The sequence below is a fragment of the Pieris brassicae genome, chromosome 5, assembly GCF_905147105.1.
Source record: "Pieris brassicae chromosome 5, ilPieBrab1.1, whole genome shotgun sequence".
In the NCBI taxonomy this organism is placed as follows: domain Eukaryota; kingdom Metazoa; phylum Arthropoda; class Insecta; order Lepidoptera; family Pieridae; genus Pieris; species Pieris brassicae.
In genome coordinates, this window is record NC_059669.1 from 11625953 (window position 1) to 11649041 (window position 23089).

Sequence of the window (23089 nt, forward strand, 5' to 3'; positions counted from 1 at the left end):
CAATTTAAGTGATGCTTTACTAATTACCTACTTAAACTTAACGAAAGAAAAGTGCGTACCAATTCTTCAAGACCGACAACGCACTCGCGAGCCCACTGGCATTGATAGTGTTCATGAACGGTGGTATCACTTAACATCAGGGCAGCCTCCTGCCCGTTTGCCCCCAATTCTATAAAAAAAAACTGGGATCTACATGATACATCTACTACATGCTACATGAAATCGCAGCATAATACCAAATTATCCTTTTATTCTATTAAAACCCCACTTTAATTATTTACAAGTAACTATAAATTTCAACCTTAATTTCAGATGTGATTAACACTAATCCCACAGTTAAAACGTGGCAGTTCCCTTTGCATTTATGTATTGGTAGGCGTATTTACAACGTAAGGTTACGTTATGGTGTATTTTATTTTGATTCAGTCCCTATACATTAGGTTCTTCTATTTTTAGTGATTTCTTGATTGTAAGTAAATTTAGTTGAAGATAATTTCATTTGATTTTTAGCGTTAAAAGAAATCTATTTGTTCCAGAATGTCTGACGGGGACGTGTCTTTAATTCGCGACGAAGACGTGTTACGGCGCATGGTAAGGAATTAATTCACAATATTAACCATTACATTTTCAACTTAGCGTATATTAAGGTCAACGTTACCAAAATATAATACTACTAATTTTAATGTGAAACGCAAAAACATTGTGTAACTTGAAAAATAGTTTCGGTAATGTGCTGTTATAATTAATTTATATTTTACAACCATCCAGTGGCAGCAGACGGAAGATTTCTCTCGGAAAAAAGAAATCCGCGCGCACATGTACCGGCTGCGGGAGGAACGCCTGCGCAACCTTTACTCGCCTGAACCCAGCCTCGATACTGCTAAAGGTATATTTGTTCACGCTGTAATTAGTTCTTTATTCAAATTAATTTGTGAGTCAAAAATAAATACATATAATTTTAGTTACACCCATTACAACGACCTACAAATACTTATGCAATTTTTTGTAGTATAGTAATATTTCAAGAAAATTGTTTCCACATCATAAGTGTTAGTTTCTACCGATGAAGAGTGAGGAGATATAGATAGGAAAGAATTAGCTTTTGATATAAATTATATTAGGTGTGTAGTATATATTAGTAAAGCGATTCCCATTTTATTACACCATCCAACAGGTTGTGAGTTCTCATCGACGCAGGGCCATGTGAAATCATTTGCAGACCAAAATTTCCAGTCAATGAAGAGCAAAGAGGTCCGTGACGCAGGTTCTCCGCCTAAGGAGTTCAACTACCGCGGCCAAGGTGCCTACCGCCTCCTGAAACTCTTAAACGAACTAACTCATTAACCAATAACCATACATGACAAACATTACCATTGTTACATTAAATCTGTATTTTTTACAGATTTGAAGGACCTATCTAACGCTGGGTGGAATGTTGAATCTGAAAATAGAACAACCGACGATGGCCACACACGTGTGAAATCCGTTAATGCTAACATCGAAGGCCGTTACGACGTTGATGGAGGAAAAGGGCACTTTGCAGCTGCTGACCACCACAAACAAGCAGTTACTGAATACAGCGACGGTAATACGAACCTTAAACGCAATGAAAATTATTCCAACACGTCGGCTCATGAACAAGTAGAACGACAAACCGGTGATGGAACACACATCAAGTCTACGAGTAGTTCGTCTACTTCTGCGTCGAAGTTTGAACAAACTTCATCGACTTATGAATCAGTACCATATCAAGCACACGATAATTGTGACTCACATCCTCAACCATTCTATGATAACAATAGAAATGAAGAGTTCACAATTAAAGAGACGCTCAACACAAGTAACCACAATCAAACATTGAGAAATGACTACGAACATGGAGAACTGCTGTCGAGAAAAATTGACTATCCCGATGACAACACTAAAGTCATAGTAGAAACGAGGTGTCTTCCTGATGGTACTAAAGTTACAAGTACTCGACGAGAATTCCGAGCGCCAAGTGCTCAGACGAGACGCTCTGAACACCACTCAGAACAAATAAAAAGTGAAAGCAAATCGACTTCGTATACATCTTCCCAGAAGAAAACTCAATCAAATGAATCATCCACAAAAGTAATACATAAAAAGTCATATAACTCCAATATGCAAGACATAGTCGATTCTCAAAGAAACAAAGATGACTTGGATTTTAAAAATCAAGATATAACTGATTATGCTGATAGTAGTACGCGTGGTATTTATAACGAGAAAGTCAGAGGATCTGCAAAAATTGAAGAACAAAGAGAATTCACGAAGTTTTGTGACAGTAAAAGTGTTCATAACCATGATGTTAAGGAGGATACTGTTTCTGACAGCAAAGATTATGTAAAAAAAGGCACGTATGTAGAAGACGTTAACAAAAGTCATGAACGGAAACAGAATAATTATAATATTGCAGATGATAGCAAAAACGATTTTAATAAAGATGTACAGAATCAAGAGGATATTCGATTTTTCCACAGAGATTCAACTCTGGAAAATCCTGCTTATAAAAATGAGCATCGTAGACCTAACGAAACCACTTCTGATAGTATGATGAATCATAATAAAAACCAAGAAGATTCTCAGATACTTAAAACCTCTGAAGAATATGTACACAAAATATCAAAAGACTGCAACGTCAGAGAGAATACAGAATCAAGGTCCACACATCAGTATCAAAAAACATATCAAACTGATTATAGCCATCGTAAAATAAGTACTGATTTAAGCCCAACTCATCAGGCATGGGCCAGTTCACTTCGATCAGATACTCCCCCACGCTCCACAGCTAGGGCTACTTCACCCGGAAACAAAACATATAAGTCTAGTACATCTTCATTAAGAAGCAGTGTAAGCCCTGATAAAATATATAAAAAATCGTCGAGCCGCAGTGTAAGTCCCAATAAAATTGATAGGTTTCCCCCAACAAAGAATCCAACTGATCAAACTGTTTCTAAATCTCAGTTGTCTTCTTCTGTTCTGGAAACTAAGTCAAATGATACCTCTGATAGTATTGTAAAACACCTTCCAAAAAACAAATCACCAACACGTCAACTACATAGCCCTGAAAGAAAATCAAACAGCAATGAAGAAAAAAGATCAAGCGTAACTCCAGATAAACAAACAAAAACACCACGATTTTCGTCAAATACGCGACGTAGTACTAGTCCAATAGGAAACAGCGCATCTCAACCTGCTGGTAGTCGTGAATCGCCCAGTAATAGTTCTCTAAGTCCTGACAGACATAATCAAACATCTCCAACGGCAAAAAAATCTTCAAAACATGAAACTATAGATAGACAAGATACATACACAACATCGACATCAGAATATTCTAAAAAGGATGTTAAAGATGAAACAATCATATATGATAAACGAAATATTACTGAACAGGCAGATAATCAGCCAAGTTATATGAGACAGACTGTATCTAGCTCGCCTAAAAGTAACCGTTCTTCATCGCCTACAAAGCAACCATATAGTGAACAAAAATCTCCCATAAAGCAATTGCCTTCTAAAAGCCCGGATAGGCAGATGTATAATGTCAAGAAGGAGCACGAAAGTTTTATTAAGGAAGAAAGTAAAATAAATACCAGCTTTAGTGAAAACATTACATATAATTTCGAAAACAATACTCATCAAAGTCCAAAGCCTTCGCCTGATCGTGATTATAAAAGACACGTTCAGCCTATAAATGATTATGATAAAATATTAAGAACTTCGATTAGTCCCACAAAAGAAATGGTGCAATCAGGAGTTAACAATACACAAACAGAAAATTCAGGAAAATCACATCAACATTTTACTACAAGTGAAAGCCCAAAACAAGATATTGTAAATCGGCATAAAGGAAAAGAAAAAAATAATGAGCCTAACAAGCAACCTTCTAGAGAATCATCGCCTATTAAAAAACATGAGAGCCCTGACAGAATAAGTTCCAAATCGAACAAAGAAATAGCTGGATATATGCAAGAATCTCGTGTTAAAGACAACGAAAATAAGAATCGATCATCTAGCCCTAGTGCCGATGATACGTCGATATCTTCAAACCTACTTCAAAAAAATGATAAATTTAAACAAGTGGTGAAAACTACTGATAGAACAGATAAAGTATTGAATAGTTTTGACATAAATATTCAGGCTAAATCAACAACTCGCTCAAAAGAATCTCCTCGTCGAAGCACTTCTCCAAAAAAGCATTCATCAGGTACTAAGAATGAGCAAACCCACGACTTTATTGAAACGGAAATATTTAATGAAGAAATTAATAAAATACCTTCAAAAAAATCTCGTACTCTTCACACACCATCAACAAGCCCATCCAGAAAACCGAAATCAGATGAGACTGCTCCTTCTACAGGACAAAGCACCACCACTAATAGCGATTTCATACAGTTGACAACAAAGATAGAATCTTCGGCAACTATTTCCAAAGAATCTATCAAAACAGCATCAAATGATTCGAATAAAAAAGAACACGAAAGAACTCCATCTCCTACTAAAATTCCATGTAGAACTCCTTCTCCAGAGAAAGTAATCAACAAGGAAAACCTTCCCCGTAAAAGTTCCCTGAAAAAGCCTTCTTTTGATAACGGTAATGTAACGTCACTGCCAAAACCACCAACAAGTTTCCTTATTTCTCCAGAGAATGAAAAAACTTATGATTTTGAAAAAGAAGAATTGCCAAAAGACAAGCCAAATACAAAATCTGATAAACCTATGAAGATTAAGCCACCGCTTGAAAGACGTGAAACATACGAAGAAAGGTGCAGAAAGATATTAGGTATGTCAGATGACAACCTAACTATAGAAACAAATACTACACATGCAATATCGCCTAAAACATCACCTAGCATTTCACCTTGTGAAAGTCCTGTTCAGATAGAAGAAAACGTTTTTTGCGATGATAACTATGGGTTAGTTAATATTGTAGACTTAACTACTAAAAAATCCGTCCCAATGCCGCTTAAAACAGAAACTCATAAAAATGATATACCTAGTGAAGCAAGTTGGCAAAAAACACCCGTAGAATCTGTAATCGAACACTGTCAAACTTTAGGAAATATGCCATTTAAACAAATAATCGCATCGAATGAAAGTCCCGTACTTCAGGATCCAATGCCAAACAAAAACCCGCCACAAAATTCTAGTTTACCCTTCTCTAAGCTTCCAGAATCTAAAACCCTAACAGATAATGATTCTGAAAATGGACTTAGTTTTATTGAAACAAAGTATGATAATGTACATGAAAGTACTCACTTAAAGTCTAGTAATATTTCAGAAGAAGTTAAACTAAAAGAAACTATTTCTGAATGTATCACTTCACAACAAGAGCAAGATATATTAGATCGAGTTCAATCCTCTCTCCGGAAACTATCTCCTGATCGCAATAGGAAGCCAGTGGAAGACAATACTTTTAAGAAAAATAATTCAAAGTTGCCTATACTTCATGATAAAACTACAAAAGATGAATCTATAAATCAAAATTCCAAAGAAATTATTAATACTGCATATTCTGAAGTATATTCTGAAGATAAAATAAGTGAGAAAAAAAAGTTGGTTACCGAAAAGTTTGTTACCGGTAAAAACCAGATTCCAAGCAAGCCTTCATCAAGGAATACTTCACCTATAAAAAAACCACTGAGTCCACAGAATTTGACAAAAGCTACAACAGAAACTGTGAAAACGAGGAGTACTTCTCCAAAGAAACCTATGTCACCAGTAGAGAAGAAACATGTTTCACCAACAGAAAGACCTCAATCGCCACAAGTTTATAAAACAACAAGTACGAATACTAAAGATCAACATCAAAAAACTTCTTCGTCGTCAACACTTAAAACTGAAAGGACTGATCTAAAAAAGGCAACTAAATCACAAAGCACAAGGAGAGCATCACCAACTAAAATCAATGCAATTAAGGTTGCTGCAGTTAACAATAATAAATCAATAGACAATGAGAATAAATCACCGCAAAAGTTAAATTATTCACCAACTTTAAAAAAAGAAATTGAAACAAAAGTAATACGAACTTCTAGTGACATTAGTTTGAAGTCACCATTAAAGAAAGTATCACCACAAAGAATAAAATCAAAACCTGAAATTCAACTAAATAATGTAGCCACAAACAAAATATATAAACAGAATACACGCACAGTTGCTACCAAAACACATAAATCATTAATCAAGCAAGTGCCCACTAAATTGCCTGTCAGCAAACCTAAATCAGCAACCGCGTTGAATACTTCAATGGATGATGATGACGATATTATCATTGACGTGCAACAAGCGAAATCGTCTAGGGAAAACTCTCCCGATCGTATCTGTCCCACGCCTGTCGGCTTTTCTGAAGATACTGGAACTCCACGTTTTCCAGATGAGGTAAATGAACCCGATGATGAAATAAATAAACGCTCACATAACATTATTCATGAAGCCGAATCTATTGTTGATGATATAGTGGAAATATGTGAAGAAGATGAATTATTTGTTAGAGCTGAAGAAAGCGAAATGCAAAAAATTCAGCAAAAATCGCTTGTTACTGACAAATCAACAAAATCACATTCTGCACAATCTAAAGAAATGGATTCTATTATTTCTAACAAAAATCAAGTTCATCGTGATTTGATCAAAGGAAATTTAATATCTGACGAATGCTTACTATCTGTATCGGAAAAAGTTAACAGATTTGCTAAAGGACCCGTTATATCTAAAGATAGGAGTCCGTCTCGCAATATAAGAGAAGAATATGATAGAGATACTATTTATACTGATGATTACACTAAATTAAGTGTTAATGATAAAGCCCACCTTTTCATTGAAACCGCTGAAAATGTAAAAACAACGAAACCCAAGTCAAAACAAAATCCAGTGCGGCCGGATTTTTCGAATGTAGATGAATCTTTAAAAAGCGATGAATGTCTCTTAAGTGTTTCTGACAAAGTTAATAAGTTTGTTAAAACAGCAGTGGATGTATCTACAGATGCAAACGCAATTGAAGAAAAAGAAAAGAAAATTCAGGAAGTACATGATAATATTATGAAACAAATTGTTGATGATGTCGAAGAAAATTTACCTGAAATAGAAAATATTTCCGTGCCTTCTAAACATTATAAGTCCATACCTGGAGACAATGAAAACCCACGGACAGTTAAAACATCTGACGATAACTTTACAAAATCGATAACGGGCTCAAATAAATTAAAATCTGATATAAAACAATCTGAAAAACTTGGATCAGTAAAAATAACAACTTTGCGTAGCAGTGAAGCTGTTAAAAAGGCAAAAGCCTTGTTTGAAAATATTGCATCAACTACAAAACCTAAAGAAAGAACAGTTAACAACAGAACAACAAAATTGACCGATATAGGCGTGTCACAGAAAATGCCATCAACTAAAACAACGCAACTAACACAAGATCCAAAACCAACCATTCAACAAACAGATTATGACGAAGAAAACACAGAATTGAGTTCACGCAATCGGCAAAATTCACCTGATAAAAACCAGTTACCAAGCTCCGACATAAAAAAAGATAATCTGCCTATAAACAGAGCCACATCACCTCTACAAAGAGATAAATCGCCTAGTATCCGGCCAAATTCGCCTCATAAAAGTGATAAGACATCAGTCGTAAGAGAAAAATCCCCATTGCCCAAATCACCTAGAGATAAATCACCAATGGCAAGAACAAAATCGCCCATACTGAGAGAAGTATCACCCATAAGTAATGTACGGTCACCGATACCCCAAACAGCAACTATCGTGCCAAAAAAAGTTTTATCTCGCCTTCCCGTAAATGAACAAGTCGATTCGACGACAGAGCAATTTACCCTGGAAAACAAACGAGAAAAATCTTTTGACAAGCTTCCTGGCTACCAACGGCCAACAAAGACGAGTCAAATTAAAGAAGAGAAATATGTAGAGGAAATCGAAGTGAGTAGTAGACGTGGAAGTGGAAAATTTGGTGTGGAACTACGCAGGACCAGTGCGGATAGGTCTTCTGTCAGTAGTGAACGACGACGCAGCAGTGTCGAACATCATCAACCCTGTATAGAGGATATATTCGATTTGGACCTTCTAGAACAAATGGTAAGGTTTTGTAAACATTAAATAACTTTGTAGCATTCTCTTTTCAATTTTATGTTTAGGCATTAATGAATATTTTATTTTGCAGTTGGAAAAAGTAGTGGGGTATGAACAAAGGCGACGTATACGAGCTCAAATACGTGTCGCAAAGAAAAAGATTGAAACAGAGGAAACTACTAAAGTTATAAGAAACTTAAGACAGTCAACATCAAAAGTTATTAAAACTAAATCACCTGAACGACTAGCACAACGTTCTCCAGAAAGATTGCCATTTTCAAAGAAAGCTTACTCACCTGAAGCGCAAAATATAAATGCCCCTAATAGAGCATCTTCTCCTGAACGCCAACAAAAACATATCCACAAGACAGGCTCACCTGATTGTCAACATCAGTTGACTACTACAGCAGGTATTTATAATGAACAGGAAAAAACACAGTTGCCATTAAGTAACGGTCACGATAAACAAATCAACAAAACTAGCAAAGTTGTTAGACCTCAAAGTCCAGAAAAGCACATACGAACTGCTCCAAAGACTGTACGTCAATCTAGTTCAGATAAAAGAAGGCCTGTGTCACCTAGTAAACTGACTCCGAAAACAAAAGGGAATCGTTTTAGCGAATACGCCTCGGCATATATGAAAAAAGTAGGGCTACCTGAAACCGACAAGTTAAAACACAAGGTTCAGGATATTGTTGAATCTGAAACAAAGAAAATGGAAACTAATCGTATTATAGATATTCATAATGTGAAAACAACAAAAGATCGCACGTCATCCAAGGATATTATCGAAGTCCAAATCTCGGGCAAGAAGTCTCCATCACCTAATCGTTCTTTCGATCGTAAGATTGTTCCTATACAACAACAGCCACATATTCAAAGTTCAGAAAGGGAGACAACATTTGAAACGCCCTTGGAACCATCGCTTCAGAACTCTGGACGACGACCAAGTCAAAATCGGTCTCCCAGTCCGGAAACAAAACCAACTATGAAAAAAGATATAAAATCAACAACATTCGGTATCGAAAAAAAAGTAGCGCAGAAGCAGGTACATGAGGAGAAACCATCTTGGATGACCAGCAGAAATCTGAAAAAGGTTACTACCGAGTCTCGTACGTTCAGCAGTAAAAAGATAGAAACAGACAAACCTAAGTACCGGCCTAGTAGTCCTTCGAAGGCGATCACAAAACCCATCGACGTTATTACTTCCAGCTACGGCCCGGGTCCTCTGGATGCCGATGGCAAACCTCTCTTCGGTATCAAAGCACTGAGAAACGGAGCTACCAACTATCAAGGTACGGTTTTGTTCTTGTACGTAATGAAATTCGAATCCAATAAGATTGGTGCTTGTGCTAGTAATTAATAGAGTGCATACCACTACTCCTGGACATCCTAGTTTAGATATTCTTTGATATTATCTGTTAACTAAATAAATGTTAATATTTTTAATATAAATACTGTTAATATAAAAATTTATATCAAAACAGATAGAATAACATAATATCAGTAATACCTTTACGAACAAGTTAAGTAGAACGAAAATTCCGACAGAATCAACACACCTGTTTATTACAGGATCACAATATGTAAACAGACAGTCATTGCAAACAGTAATTGTCTTACTTAGTCACTACACGACACTTGACAGTCTCCAACGAACACTCACTCCGCCAACTCATTTTTTGTGTCTAATAAAATCCTGAACAATGCCTGTTTACATAAACTGTTGACAAATTTTTAAAATTTTTGTCACTTTAGTGAAAGGAACGGTCATTCGTCAAGAGTTCCATTCGCGCAACGGCAGTGAACCTGAAGGTACGGTCTCGGTAACCGCCTACTCCACGGAGCCTGAGGATTTGGAAAAGCTGCTGCAGACCCAGGGAGAGAAACCCTCCCGACTACATGGCCTTGCTGCCATCACGACGACAAAAAAATTTGGCGGTGACACTGGGACCACATTCAGTGAAGTGGCAACTGTACGTATAAACGCCTTGTGATTATTTGTAGCAACACTAACTTTTTGTTTGATTATACAATTTTACGAAATGTTGTACGGTTTCTGTTGGAGCTTAACACTCTAAACTAAACTTTGTCAGAGTTTTATCGTGTCGGCTAAGTTATTCAAATGCCCCTCTCTCTTTATTATTTGTCAACAGAAAGAGGAGCGCGCGGCTTTAGAGCAGTTCACTCATTGCGACAGACGTACCACAGAGAGCCAGATAGACACACATACGGACTCTCTTCAAAGGACAGATCAGAGAGAAACAATAGAAATAATCTCGAACAAGAGCGACACAAACAAGACGAAGAATCAAAAACGGAGCCATCAATTGGTTCAGTCAAGTCTTAAAAAGGATACGAAAAGGGATTCTGATCAAAAAGAAATTCGCTCCGACAGAATGCAGAGGGCAGAGAGACGAGTCGAGGATAGGAAGACGGTCCGCCAGAGTTCTGTCAAGTCGCTCACCGAGAAGTTCATCAAAAACGCAAGTAAGAGCGGATTTATCTTAGTTATCTTTAAATATTTCATATATTATATGAAAATCAAAAAATAATAGCCATTGTTATTGTATATTATGTGTCTAGTTAGATATATAATATCAATGTTTAACTATTGTTGTCAAATAACATTGCATTTATTATTATAATCTAGTGTCTAATAGCATATTTGTAAAAAAATAAGTATATGTATTATATTTATTTGTATGAAGTTTTCAAATGTCGAGCTGACAATGAGTCATCGTTTGAAAAGGAAAGTGTACAAAGTGCCGTCTAATGATGACTTTGAAGTGACGTCTTGTGAAATTATTGCCTTAACACTTTCAATTCTATTTAAATACTAACATGTCTAACTTCATATACGACATAAAATCCGTATAATAACTTACGGTGTCTGCGATCAAATTAGCAGGTTAACAATAAATGCCAACACTGCAACCGTTTTTCATGTTTTGGTTTGTGAAATTTAATACATTACATCGGGAGACAGTTTATGGACGTTTACAAACAAATAATAAATCTTATTATAATTTCAAATAGTCTGTTCACCTGTGAGCGCTTCTAAGTAGTAAGATCCTAACTAATATAGGTAACCCTACTTTATGTGGTTACAGCGTGACAAGACTTGACTTATATCTATGTATAATAAAATAGTAATCAGTTCTTAGAGACTGCCAACCACACCGAGCTATACTTAGATCCCAATATCATAATTCGTATAGTTCACACGCTTAATCCGGAAACTCCCTCAATATTAATATACAATACCTTGGATCTGAGCTTTCAGGTGTAGTGAATGAGGATGGTCATCGATGGTTAGTGACACACTTAACATACACTTATATACTTTAAATCGATACGTATAACCGGCAAACTACTGAACGAAAAGAACTAGAAAAGAGACATATAAAACTTATTTCGGTAATCTTTAGTTTCATATATTATACACCCAGGAAGACGGTCTCAGACATAAATACAATTTAATTTACTGCGTTTAAGGTGAGACGACAAAGACCGAGCGCCAGGTGTACCCCAAGGCGGGCTTGATTTTGCGCACCGCCGGTATGAAGGACAGCGTTTCCAGTGATTCTTCTGCTCACGCTGGTCAGTGTTTTTGTACCTTTGATAACGGTTTCAAGCTTTTATGTTACGTTTTCGATAATTTCAAAGACGGATTGAGGCCTAATGACTGTTTATGTGCAAAAGACTCGCCCCTTGTGGTATTTTCTGCAAAAACCAATGGCGGGATAATTGCAACAAATCTATCACTTGGAATATCTTTAAAATAACATATTATGAGCTGATACGCTTAATTTATGAGAAATTAACTTTATCTGCTATCTATTTTGTTAGTGAAAAAAATGTATTAAGTTCACTAATATGCATTTTTCACTTATGTAAAGTTAGTCTCCTGGATGCGGTTGGCATCAATAGTAATTCATGGTCCATGTAACATAAACTGTATGAACAGGTTTAGCGCGTACGGACAGCGAGCAAAGCTTGGCGTCTGTGGAGGACATGATAACCACAACGACCACGACCACAGAGGAGCTCGGGGATGTGCTCAGGACGACCACATCTGTCACTAAAACCGGTGGCCACACACAGGAGCGGTCTTTTCTGGACAGCTCTACTAAAGTCACTGGTGTTCAAGATATTCTTACCAGAATGAAGAATGCTGACATTGGTGAGTTATTAATGCCGGAATAAGTAGTTTTAGGATATTAGATCCATGTCATTTTTGTTTTATATTATGGTCATACATTCTGCGTATACCCTTTATAGACCATATCTTATAGTTAATACAAGGAATTATAATTGGATATTTTTTTAGAAAGTGAGTGAAACTTAAGTCATAGTAATAGTATGTGATACATCACATACTAATGTAATTAACCCTGTTACAACAGTGATAGAGGAAGGTGACAGTAACGAGGACAGCGAAGCCCGTGCGCTTCTCAACAAGTTCTTGGGCGCCACCGTACTGATGGCTGGCATGCAGAACTATGTTACCGAGAGTGGTCCCGCTAAGCAGGTAATATATTAAATAATAATATTATAAATAAGGTAGTAGTACGCTAGACTAACAATGGTCTTATTCATGAACATAATTTATATATTACTGTCATTTTCAGGTTATACGAGTCAAAATGATATATGACATAAATGTTTTTAATTATATTGATAACAAATTCGCAAGTGAAGCCTAACAATACATAGTATTACTTCTAAACTAATAAAAAGTAAATGTCCAGACCAAAATTACACATTGCACTTGGCACGATCCCATTTCTCACGGTACCACCACAGGCACCATATCATGTCGTACAAGGGATATTCGACGTTTTCATTGTCATACTAAAGTCTATATTACGTTACATGTGTATGGGATAATTTCACACTGTAAGTTGAAATAAACTATGAATGTCTATGTTTATCGAATGCTCTTGTGTAATCATTAACAGTGAAGACTTTATAATTAATATTATATATATTATTTTTATACAAGTGTCTAACCTTTCCTTAAATAAGTATCTAAGAATGTATAATCACTTGCGTATTTGCAGCAGCAAACATTAGTTTAATTTAATTAATTCTAATCAAATTATCGTGATTAATGCTCTGAGAAAATCAAGCTTACAAACGCAGTGAAGTCGCATTTTGACGATTTATATATATGCGATTCTTATCTAACTTTTCGAATAGCCAGCAACAGCTTATTGAAAGTCAGCTAATAAGGCTTGAAGCAACTTAAGAGTCTAACAGGACAGAATCGGTCATTAATCTGTCAATCATAATTTCTCCTTAGTACTAACGTTCCGAGTGATTTCCATGAGGCCCTTCAGCTGCATCTGTTGGCTTCCGCCCAGCGGCTGCCGCCCCACATGTGGTCGTTACACTCGCCCGCCCAGTGCCAACGTCGTAATACTACAGACGACCGCCTTATAAGGACAACTGCCGAATTCTAAATAAACAATGAAAGATTTGCTTGTTTATCTCATACATAGAATTAAGCCTTAGTGAAAGTAATTGTTACAAATGTTTGTATAAATCCTGCAATATTGATGTTATATTGCAGTTTGGGGCAAAAGGTCATCGTACTTATGTGTTTTACATACAAAGTTATATTGTCTAAAGATTTTTACATACATACACCGCATAGAGATTCGAGGAGATATCATCCTATCTTTGTTTGCGATCATATGCGGAAAGCTTAGTTCCTTTGAAAGCGGCGGCGCGATGCCAACACGCAAATAAATTACTCCTGACGTGGAAATATTGCCGCGCGTGCGCCGGTCGCCACGACACGTGTTGTGTTTTTGTCTGTCAAGTCATCCTGATTCGCAGATTAACGAACCGTTATTACCGGAAGGGTAAATCATGATTTACCCTTCCGTCGGCTCATAACGAGTATTATAATATTCGTTTACCTATCTTGTACTTTTTTAAATTGTAATGATGGATTAATGTTGTAAGAAAAGCAGGCTTGGCCTAGTGGCTTCAGCGTACAACTCTCATCCCTGAATTCGCACCACTCAATTATTAGTCATATTATTGTTTTAAATTGTATACTAAATGGCGTTATCCTGTCACATTAAATAACGAAACTATAATTCCTCAGAATTTTGTGGTTAAAATAACACATTATCATGGCAGACACTGTTCCTCTATGAAGATACATCAAGATTTTTTATCTTTTCGGATTGCTCGCGTGGATAAACCCCCTTGTTATGGAATTCACTTCCTGTCCCTATCTTCTCAGTTATTTAGTCGAATAAGCATTGCTTGTGCGTTTCTTATTATCAGGTGTATTATATACTTGTTCGATGTACTGGCCGCTATAACAATTGTATCGAAACAATGAGCTCAATGTACACGATCGATTTCTATCTTCTCCTGTTGTCCATTACGCACTAAGTGCTCCTCGGACACGTTTCGTTTCTTGCTACATTTGACGTCTTTGTTCTACACGCTCAAGTTCTAATACTATGGAACATATCTTTCCTTAGTCTTTCAAATGGTTTAGTTTCCATTAGTGCAAATTTTATGTGCGCAAGGAAAAATTTGAAATCAAATATTATTTTTTGTTATCAAACTACATAAATTATTTTTATGTAAGATACTGATGGCATATAGTAAATTGAAACAGCAGTATAAGCTTTCATCGTAAGTGCTTTTATATGATAATGATTACGATAGTAAACAAAAGCTCGGCGCACTCGCGTTGCCGTTTTAAGACACGCGGGAAAAACGAAAATCTTTGGCAAAAATAACACCCATATGTTAAAAACATTACCAACAGACGTAACTCACGACTCCGGTCAATCCAAATAATACTTTACTGCGTATGCTTTCCTCGAGTTTTCGTGGAAAATTGCGTGGAAAGTTCAACGGACTATATTTGGTTCGGTGACGTCAAAAGCGGTTCACGCGCAGTCTTTCTTGAATCGCCGCACGCGCAGTGTGCGTTATAATTAAAACATAAATTGAGAAAAATAATTAGTTTTCCAATTTTAATGAAAATTAAAATTATTAGTGTTACAAAATTTTAAGGATTGCCACTTAATTGTGTTAAAGGTAAGATTACTAAAATAAGCTAGGTACTAGACCTACTGTATTAAAAGTAGAAATATTTTTTAACTCACACCATGTACAGGTGTTGAAATATCAAATAAAAGGTTTTAGTAATATAACAGCAAGCGTGCCGCAATATAATGATATACAATGCCTGTCATAAAGCCCCAATCATTCTTAATCCTGATACGTTATTCTATTTAAAATTATTATTTATCTGTTGTGTATTTAGTATACAATTACTAGTTTTGGTCTGTAGTTTTCCAAATTTGCTTTTTACTACTTTATCTAAATTTATTTACAATATATTTGCGTCAACCAATCCAAAATTTTTTGTGAGTTTCAAAATTAAATATACATGATTTTTATGTCAGTCTTTGGATTTGATTATATGCTTTTTATACATCGTAAACATATATTTAGAGCTTCCACCGCATCATTTCCGTTTTGATTATAACTACTCCGTTTTTTACTGCTGGTTCAGATTCACAGTTAACTATAAATCGTGTTTGGCGAATCTACGTGTCGTTATTAAAATCTGTGGCGCAGTAATCTTCTCTAGCATCCGCGCACATTTCGAATATTTTATCTAAGATCTCTTTTACACAGTCTCTATATATACTATTATAAGTACTTTAATTATGCTTACAACCTGTAACACCAAGGTACAAATTTCCTGCCACCCACCAAAACTATAGGATAATGAGTCGGCTCGGTCAATTGTGTGTTGGTAACGAAGCATGACATTGTACACACAAATGCGATGGACATTGGACATTGTCATTTAAATTGTACGCAAAAATTATGTTTAAAGCACAATACTAAAAGGGAATCAAATCTGTTATTAATCGTAAAAAGCATATATGTGCATTACGTACGGTAAACTTCGTATCTGAATTAATTATTAACGGCCACACTGAGGCACTTTCATATTTCACTTTAGCTGCATCGCAATGGCAGTGTTCGTTTTTTCGCTACTTTCAATGTAAAAACTGTTAAACCCGTTTTGGGCCACCAAACTCCATAAATTCACAGTTTCGAAAACTCATTTGTGTTTTCTTACGTAATATTATTTGTGTAAAATATAACTGATTGTTTAAATTAAGTTTGTCACGAATTAATAGTTAATGTATTAAAGAATTTAAAGGCTGACTTGAGCTACATTAATATGGATAAGGTATCGTAATGCGGTTGTGCATTTTCTCGCTATTTTTACATAGCAGTGACATTTAACATTAGTTTCATTACCAAGCAAAATCAGAATTTTGAAATATTGTCATGGAGAAGTATGACTTAAAAGATCACCGATTGTACGTAAGCTGATCCCGGGCGTTCACTCGTGTCTAATAATATCCGTATTGAGCCTGTTATAGCCGAGAAATGGGTCAATTGTACCTGTAGGGTATATAGTATAGATAGTATGCTGACTCATCACAACTAACACACAGGAACTCTTAGGAAAACGAGTGAGAACTTAACTACAATTCTAAATACAGCAAATTTCATGAGACACAAAATTGATTAAAGCATATATTTGTTATTATACATATTATGAGCATTAGGACTAGTGTTGGCCTAGTGGCTTCAGCGTGCCACTCTCATCCCCGAGGTCGTAGGTTCGATCTCCGGCTGTGCACCAATGGATTTTCTTTGTATGCGCGCATTTAACGTTAGCTCCAACGGTGAAAGAAAACATCGTGGGAAAACCGGCTTGCCTTAGACCCAAAAAGTCGAAGGCGTGTGTGAGGCACAGAAGCCTGATCGCGTACTTGCCTATTCGATTAACAAATTATCATGAAATAGATACAGAAATCAGAGGACCAGACCTAAAAAGGTTGTAGCGCCATTGATTTATTTTAATTTTTTATTATAATCATTAACATCTAGACTTTACAAACAATTTTTCTATGACGCAGTTTCTGTTATAAGCGATGATTACACTCAAAAATATTGATTATATTGACAGTAAGGATCCACTAACTTTTCGTTTCAGAGGAGATAGTAAGGAAACGTACAGATTGAAATATTAACAAAAAACTTTCGTCTGAACTTTGTTGGCTCAATACAAAAAGTTTAAATGTATGCCTAAACTCTCTGCGATGTTTCATGATTAGCATAATCTTATGTGGATATACTTTCCGTTATTTAAGTATATATTAATTGATTTACGATATTTAGTAAATTGTTCTTATACATATTTTGATAATATTGTACATAACCCAGACACACAACGTAGATCATTGCTCATCCGAAGCCGTTACGGCCTGTTACCACCGACTAAAACAGCAAAAACGAATACAAAACATTTGTAAATTAATTCATATAGTCTGTAAATGGCATACTTGTGAAGCTGCCAGAACTGGGCTCTATAAATTGTTTTACGGAAATAATAAATATCAAATATTTGCTATTGCCGATGTTAATTAAGGCTTAACCTGGACGTAAGGCAACGTACAGCTTAATAACTTTATGTAAAACTTTCTACTGACTAGGGCTTTTTGTTTTGTTAATATTAAATCATAACAAAAGACTGCGGATGTGATATTAGCGTAGCTGTCAATGCTTTGCAGGCAAAAGCCTATTGACCATTAACTAAGTATTGCGCGTACCATAATTATGTCGTGAAATTATTCGTCCATTATCTCACCCAACGAAAGAACTACGCGGTGTCTATTTGTATCCACAAAACGGATGGTTTGTAGGTACGTGGGCTGCGGCGGCTGGGTCGCTTTGACCTGCCAAATATTTGTCCCACTGATCTTCTCGATGGAAATGCTATCCGGAATAGTTCCTAGTGTGCTACATACCGGAATATATAGATAGTTAACTTAAAATTCTACTAGTCATTAAACTGAGTCTTACCTACACGTAATAATGTAGGCTTTCAGGACACCGATTAGAGTTGCACGCCCATGTGCTAGTCCCCAATTGCTACAGTTCCAACCAAATCCGATGGTTCGATAGTTCGGTAAGTTTGTCGGTCCAGTCGTGAAGCCTGCTTCCAAACTCAGAAATGTGGACGCACTACAATAAAAGTATTCGGCTTCCTATGTTTGCAATTCCTTTTCTGAATCCAGCTGGATTAGACGATCCATGCGATGTAATTACTTTCCTCGATGTTACAACTCACATCGCAACAAATTCAAATCTATTTCAGCTGATGAAAAATATGATATGTTTTTACTATATGTTCTGTTCTGTTGTGATTTTTCTTGTGTGATTGTTCATCCTCACCTAGAATATTATTCGGTCTGCATATTTTGCAAAAATACATCACCTCTCCCCGGCTTCGCCACTATTTTTGTAAAATCACAATTTGGACACAACTACCGTGTCCAGGTGATTGTGACTGTTTGCACATTTCGTTACTTTAGGGAAATGGCAATGTCTGCTGAATGCGATGGGACACGTTTAGACTACGCCCTCCGCTGCATAAGTTAAATATAGCTTAACATTGCTCTGATGTGCAATGTTTAGGGGTCGCATATTATTTGCTTACTACAACCGTATAGACACAATTATATATAGCCATCATGATATTTTGTACCGACCAACAATATAAATTATTTATAGGTCTACGATAACTCATTGCGTAAACGTGCAACTCAATAACCTTCTACGTGATTATAAAAAGATCATAACAAACAAACTAAAATAAAATTCGGCCACATTACGCGCCGCCGCCGAAGGTCTGTCAGCGATAGCGCCACGCCGCCCACGCCCATATTTTGTGCTTATACAGTGAGAGTCAACACAGAATTTCACTCTATCACGCGTTCATGCCTATCTAATTTCTTAACGCTTAAAATTTTGAATAACACAATCAAATGATGTCTCATAATTGTTAATAATTTCACGAATGACTACAATCGTTATTTTATTGAATTACAGTTACGGATACAAGTATTATAGCCACAAAACTACACTTTTGATTATTATTTCAGGAGAGATCAAAGAGCGAGGTCGATAAGTTCGGAGGTCGACAGAGAGACGTCGACATAGAGCAGTGTTGGGACGAGAGGGTACTACGGAAACTTGTGAGTCTTTTGCACATATTTTTTCAGTCAATGTTTCACTGGAAGCACTAGACTAATTTATTGTAACTAACTGAACATTTATTTTTTGCCCAATTCTAAGATCTGTGTTTTATTACACTTTTTTATAATGGATGTTAAAATATAAATTGTACAATTCATTCAACATTTTTTCGATATTCTACTATCGAATAGCGACACTCAAATGAAAAATATCCAGTGGCACGACTTCGTCTTCGTCTACATTTTAAAACTAATCTAAATAATACTTAATTATTTCAAGTGAATCAATTTAAATCTTAAATCTTTTAGTTGCAATTTTCTATAGACCTACAATTACTTAATAATAAAAAAGACCCAACGTCTATGGGTCCCTAAAATGCGGAAAATGTGTACTTGTTGATGTATGGCTTTTAGCCAAATTCACTTACTCATACCATTTTATTATTATACTTACAGCTCGACGAGTGCACTGATTACGAACTAAGACGACGACTGCGCACGCGCATTCGTGCTCTCATGGCGGAACAGGAAGGTATGACGAATACCTTTAATGTGGGTTGTTAAAATCATTGAATTTCGGAAACATCCAGTTCGTACATAATGTACGTCACCCCGAACTGTGTACTGATATACTGTTTGAGTAAAGCGAGTACATAACATTAAAAGAAACGGCTCCCTCGCTGACCACAACCGCTGTGCCGTAAAGCACTCGTAACGTCGATTCATGTTAATAGAGTTAAAAAAAAATCCTGTAATTTAATTGTATCATATTTTAACTTCAGCATGCGCGAGTGCAGTGACCGAAGCTTTGGCCGCCGCCGGAGAGACCGTGGAATCGGCCGAGACGGAAGAGCATCAGCAAGCTGGTGAACGCGGTGAGTCCCTACTTCTGCCTCTACTCCAGGGCCTACTTCAAGGCGGCGGAGAAAAGCTACTTGCAGGACTCGGCGCCGCCTCGCACGACGTCGTAGCAGACGTGCGGCGTTCTTTGCAGCGGCTGAGGCTGGCTCTCGCACCGCCCGCGGATCACCCGCAAGCGAGAGCCCTTCTCGCCCTCGCCGACAGACTGGAGGATGCCCTCGACGTAGCCGATAGACTCGACGGATGCAAAAGGAAACCGCGCCGCCGCAGCCGAACCGCTAGACATACAGTCGGCGTCACTAGAGAGGAACTTGAGGAGGCACGGCGAATGGTAGACAGAGACACGCTTTTACCTGATGTAAAACCGGTCACGCCGGCCGTGCCTTCGCATACATCCAGTGTCGAATGTTGTACGCCGGAAAGGAAGGAAAGCGTCGATGAAGATCTTAGCTACTTCGAGCCTGTTAAAACAAAACAGAAACTCCCGACCATTGCTGATAGCGTCAGCTATGAATCGGGCTCGAAAGTGAATAGAGATGCTCAAATTGTAGAACGACGCTTTTCAGCACCGCGTAGGGCAGATTTCTTTAGACACTCAATAGCAGACAGTATCGCATCGGAAACACCCCGAATTGCTGCAGAACGCTGGAAATTAGAATCTAAAGGTGAGATTGCGGCTATAGCCAACAAATTTGATGCTAAAATTGAAAAAGAAAATCCCTTGCTAACTAAACGAACGCCCACTACTAAACCTCAAATAACGTTACAGCACAAAGCTGTTGAAGATGCAAGGCGTTCGACTTATCGTCCGCCTCCACCTACCTATAACTTTGCAGCTCCGCAGTCGGATGACCTATCTAAACCGCTCAACAGGTCTAGTAATGCTGCCAAACGTCTCCGAATGAAACGGGCAAACACTATTGATATCGGTCGGCCTTTAGGGGGATATAAATTCGATAGAACAACGCATAACGAGTTAAATGTTGGCCACGCGCCCCCAGTTCCAGAATTTCAACCAGAGACAGAAAATGACAAAAAGTTTTTAGCATTTATGCAAAAGAACGAAGAAAACGTAAGAAACAATGGTATAGGGCAGGCTACTTGGAGTAGTCGCTTTGGAAACATTAAAAATGCTTTTGAATCTCGCGAGAAAGAAGAACACAGTAGGTCATCGAGTGCTTCTTCAGCTAAACGTTTTTGGCAAGTGACAGACTCCTCGAACAACACCATGATTCGCCCAAGGAAGTTTTTGACCTCGAATGAAGCAGTTCCTGATATCGTGAAGCCACCGTGGTTGTCTCAACGGCGAGAGTCACTGAAGTCACATATCTTACCGATAGCCAAGCAAGTACTACAACAAACAGTTCAACCTCCTAGTTTACTCTCGCCAACAAAACCCTCTAATGTAAAACCTTTTGTTGCTAAACCCTTACCGGTTAATCAATTCTCTCATGCACCAATGTCAGCATTTAAGCCCCCGCAAAAAGTATTGTCTCCGACTAGGGTTCCACCAAACATATGGAGTCCCCCATCCTGTAGTATACCCATTTCTCCTTCTGCTAAAAATCCACTAAAATACCCTTCCACTCCACCTTCATATAATTCTCCGACTTTCGCAGGCAGCGCTTATTTGTCTTCGGATGCTGGGAAACAAAAACAAGTAACAGGCATAACAAAAATGTATGAAAATAATAAATATTACCCAGCCACGCCTCCGACTCACGCGCAAGATAACCATAACTATCCAATTAAAGCGATTCCGAGTCAAAACAGCTTAACGGCCCCAGAATTAGTAAAAAAAATTAACAGCAACAATGGCCACTCTTCTGGTGACCATTCTTCTAAAATCGATGCACAACAACTACAGATTGAATTCTATGAAAGACAAATTCTAGAAAAGAGTAAGCGAGATGCATCTTGCGAGCGCCATGACATTCCGATGCATAAACCTCCCATTCTCTCTGCAATACCGCCGACCACTCCGTACACGATAGTAGACTACACACCGCTTAATTCGGCTTCCTCATTTGTACCACTGCAGCAAACCCCTGACATAGAGAAAGCTAAAGCTCACAAAGTAGATTACCTACCAGACGTTGTCATTAACGAAAATAATTCTACTAACTACTTAACTTCACCGATAACTCATGTCACTCCCATCAGCCCGACGAAGCACAAACAGCAGACGTATCACCACAACGGTGATGGAAGGGTTAACGGCGAGGATACTGCGACAGAGTATGAAAGTGTCGTAACTAAGGTAATGCGAGGCCCGGTTCGCGGCTCTGCGACGATTACAACTGGCGTCAAAACACGTGGAGCCGCCGACAATTTACGTGGAGTTCTCAATAAACTCTCCTCTCCAAAACAAGAAGTTATATCGCAAATAGAAAGGAAGAAGCGAGAAAATTCCCATAACCAGGTACGGCTTGCGGCCCCGCCTCTTCCCGTACTATCTCCCTCGCACGCAACCTCTCCGACCCGACCGCACGCATTCGAAGGGTATGGCTTCCGCAGTCCAGCACTTGCTGCATCTAGAGAATCTGTCCTCTCCACTGAGTCCCCTGCCAGTCGGGGCTCTAGTCCCGGGTCAGCGCTTACTCGATCTGGATCTTGGCATCGACTGTCGGAATACACTGTCAAAACGACGTCACCCAGAAAAGTGGTAGCGCGAACGAAATCCATGCATTTATTAGCTGTACCAAAGCTATACGAAGGTGGCATATCCCAAGACGAGTTTTTAGATAAGAAGCGAACGGTAGAAGCGTACTTTTCGGGCCAAACGTCTCCGAGTCGAGGTCAGCAGGCGAAGCCTACGTGCACATCCTCAGCGCAATTCGCTTTGGGTCGAAGCCGGACCATGCCTGCCGTGTCCGAGCTGCAGTTCCTGGACGAGAGCAACGCAGACGACGCCTTCGAAGACCTCGTGTCGGGTCTAGCCTAGCTGTAGAGCACATTCCACTAGTTAGCAGAGAGGAGCGAGGCGCGCGTGAGTCGTGTGTGTGTGGGCCTGT

The 23089-nt window shown here is 37.8% G+C and overlaps 1 protein-coding gene across 5 annotated transcripts in view; it reads left to right on the forward strand.

Annotated features, from left to right (window-relative positions):
• The window catches only part of LOC123709916, a 45002-nt gene that overhangs the window by 18602 nt on the left and 3311 nt on the right, over positions 1 to 23089 (forward strand). For 2 of the 5 annotated variants that reach the window (XM_045661530.1, XM_045661529.1), the window contains exons 2-14: positions 537 to 591; positions 769 to 886; positions 1175 to 1300; positions 1403 to 8109; positions 8195 to 9398; positions 9862 to 10079; positions 10260 to 10593; positions 11602 to 11706; positions 12074 to 12289; positions 12513 to 12637; positions 19122 to 19214; positions 19671 to 19746; positions 19997 to 20089. In XM_045661530.1, the coding sequence (XP_045517486.1) occupies positions 538 to 591; positions 769 to 886; positions 1175 to 1300; positions 1403 to 8109; positions 8195 to 9398; positions 9862 to 10079; positions 10260 to 10593; positions 11602 to 11706; positions 12074 to 12289; positions 12513 to 12637; positions 19122 to 19214; positions 19671 to 19746; positions 19997 to 20089 (9469 nt within the window). In that variant the 5' untranslated portion in view covers position 537. Of the gene's footprint in view, positions 1 to 536; positions 592 to 768; positions 887 to 1174; positions 1301 to 1402; positions 8110 to 8194; positions 9399 to 9861; positions 10080 to 10259; positions 10594 to 11601; positions 11707 to 12073; positions 12290 to 12512; positions 12638 to 19121; positions 19215 to 19670; positions 19747 to 19996; positions 23065 to 23089 lie in introns of all 5 variants that reach the window. The other 3 variants (XM_045661528.1, XM_045661526.1, XM_045661527.1) reach the window with 3 other exon arrangements.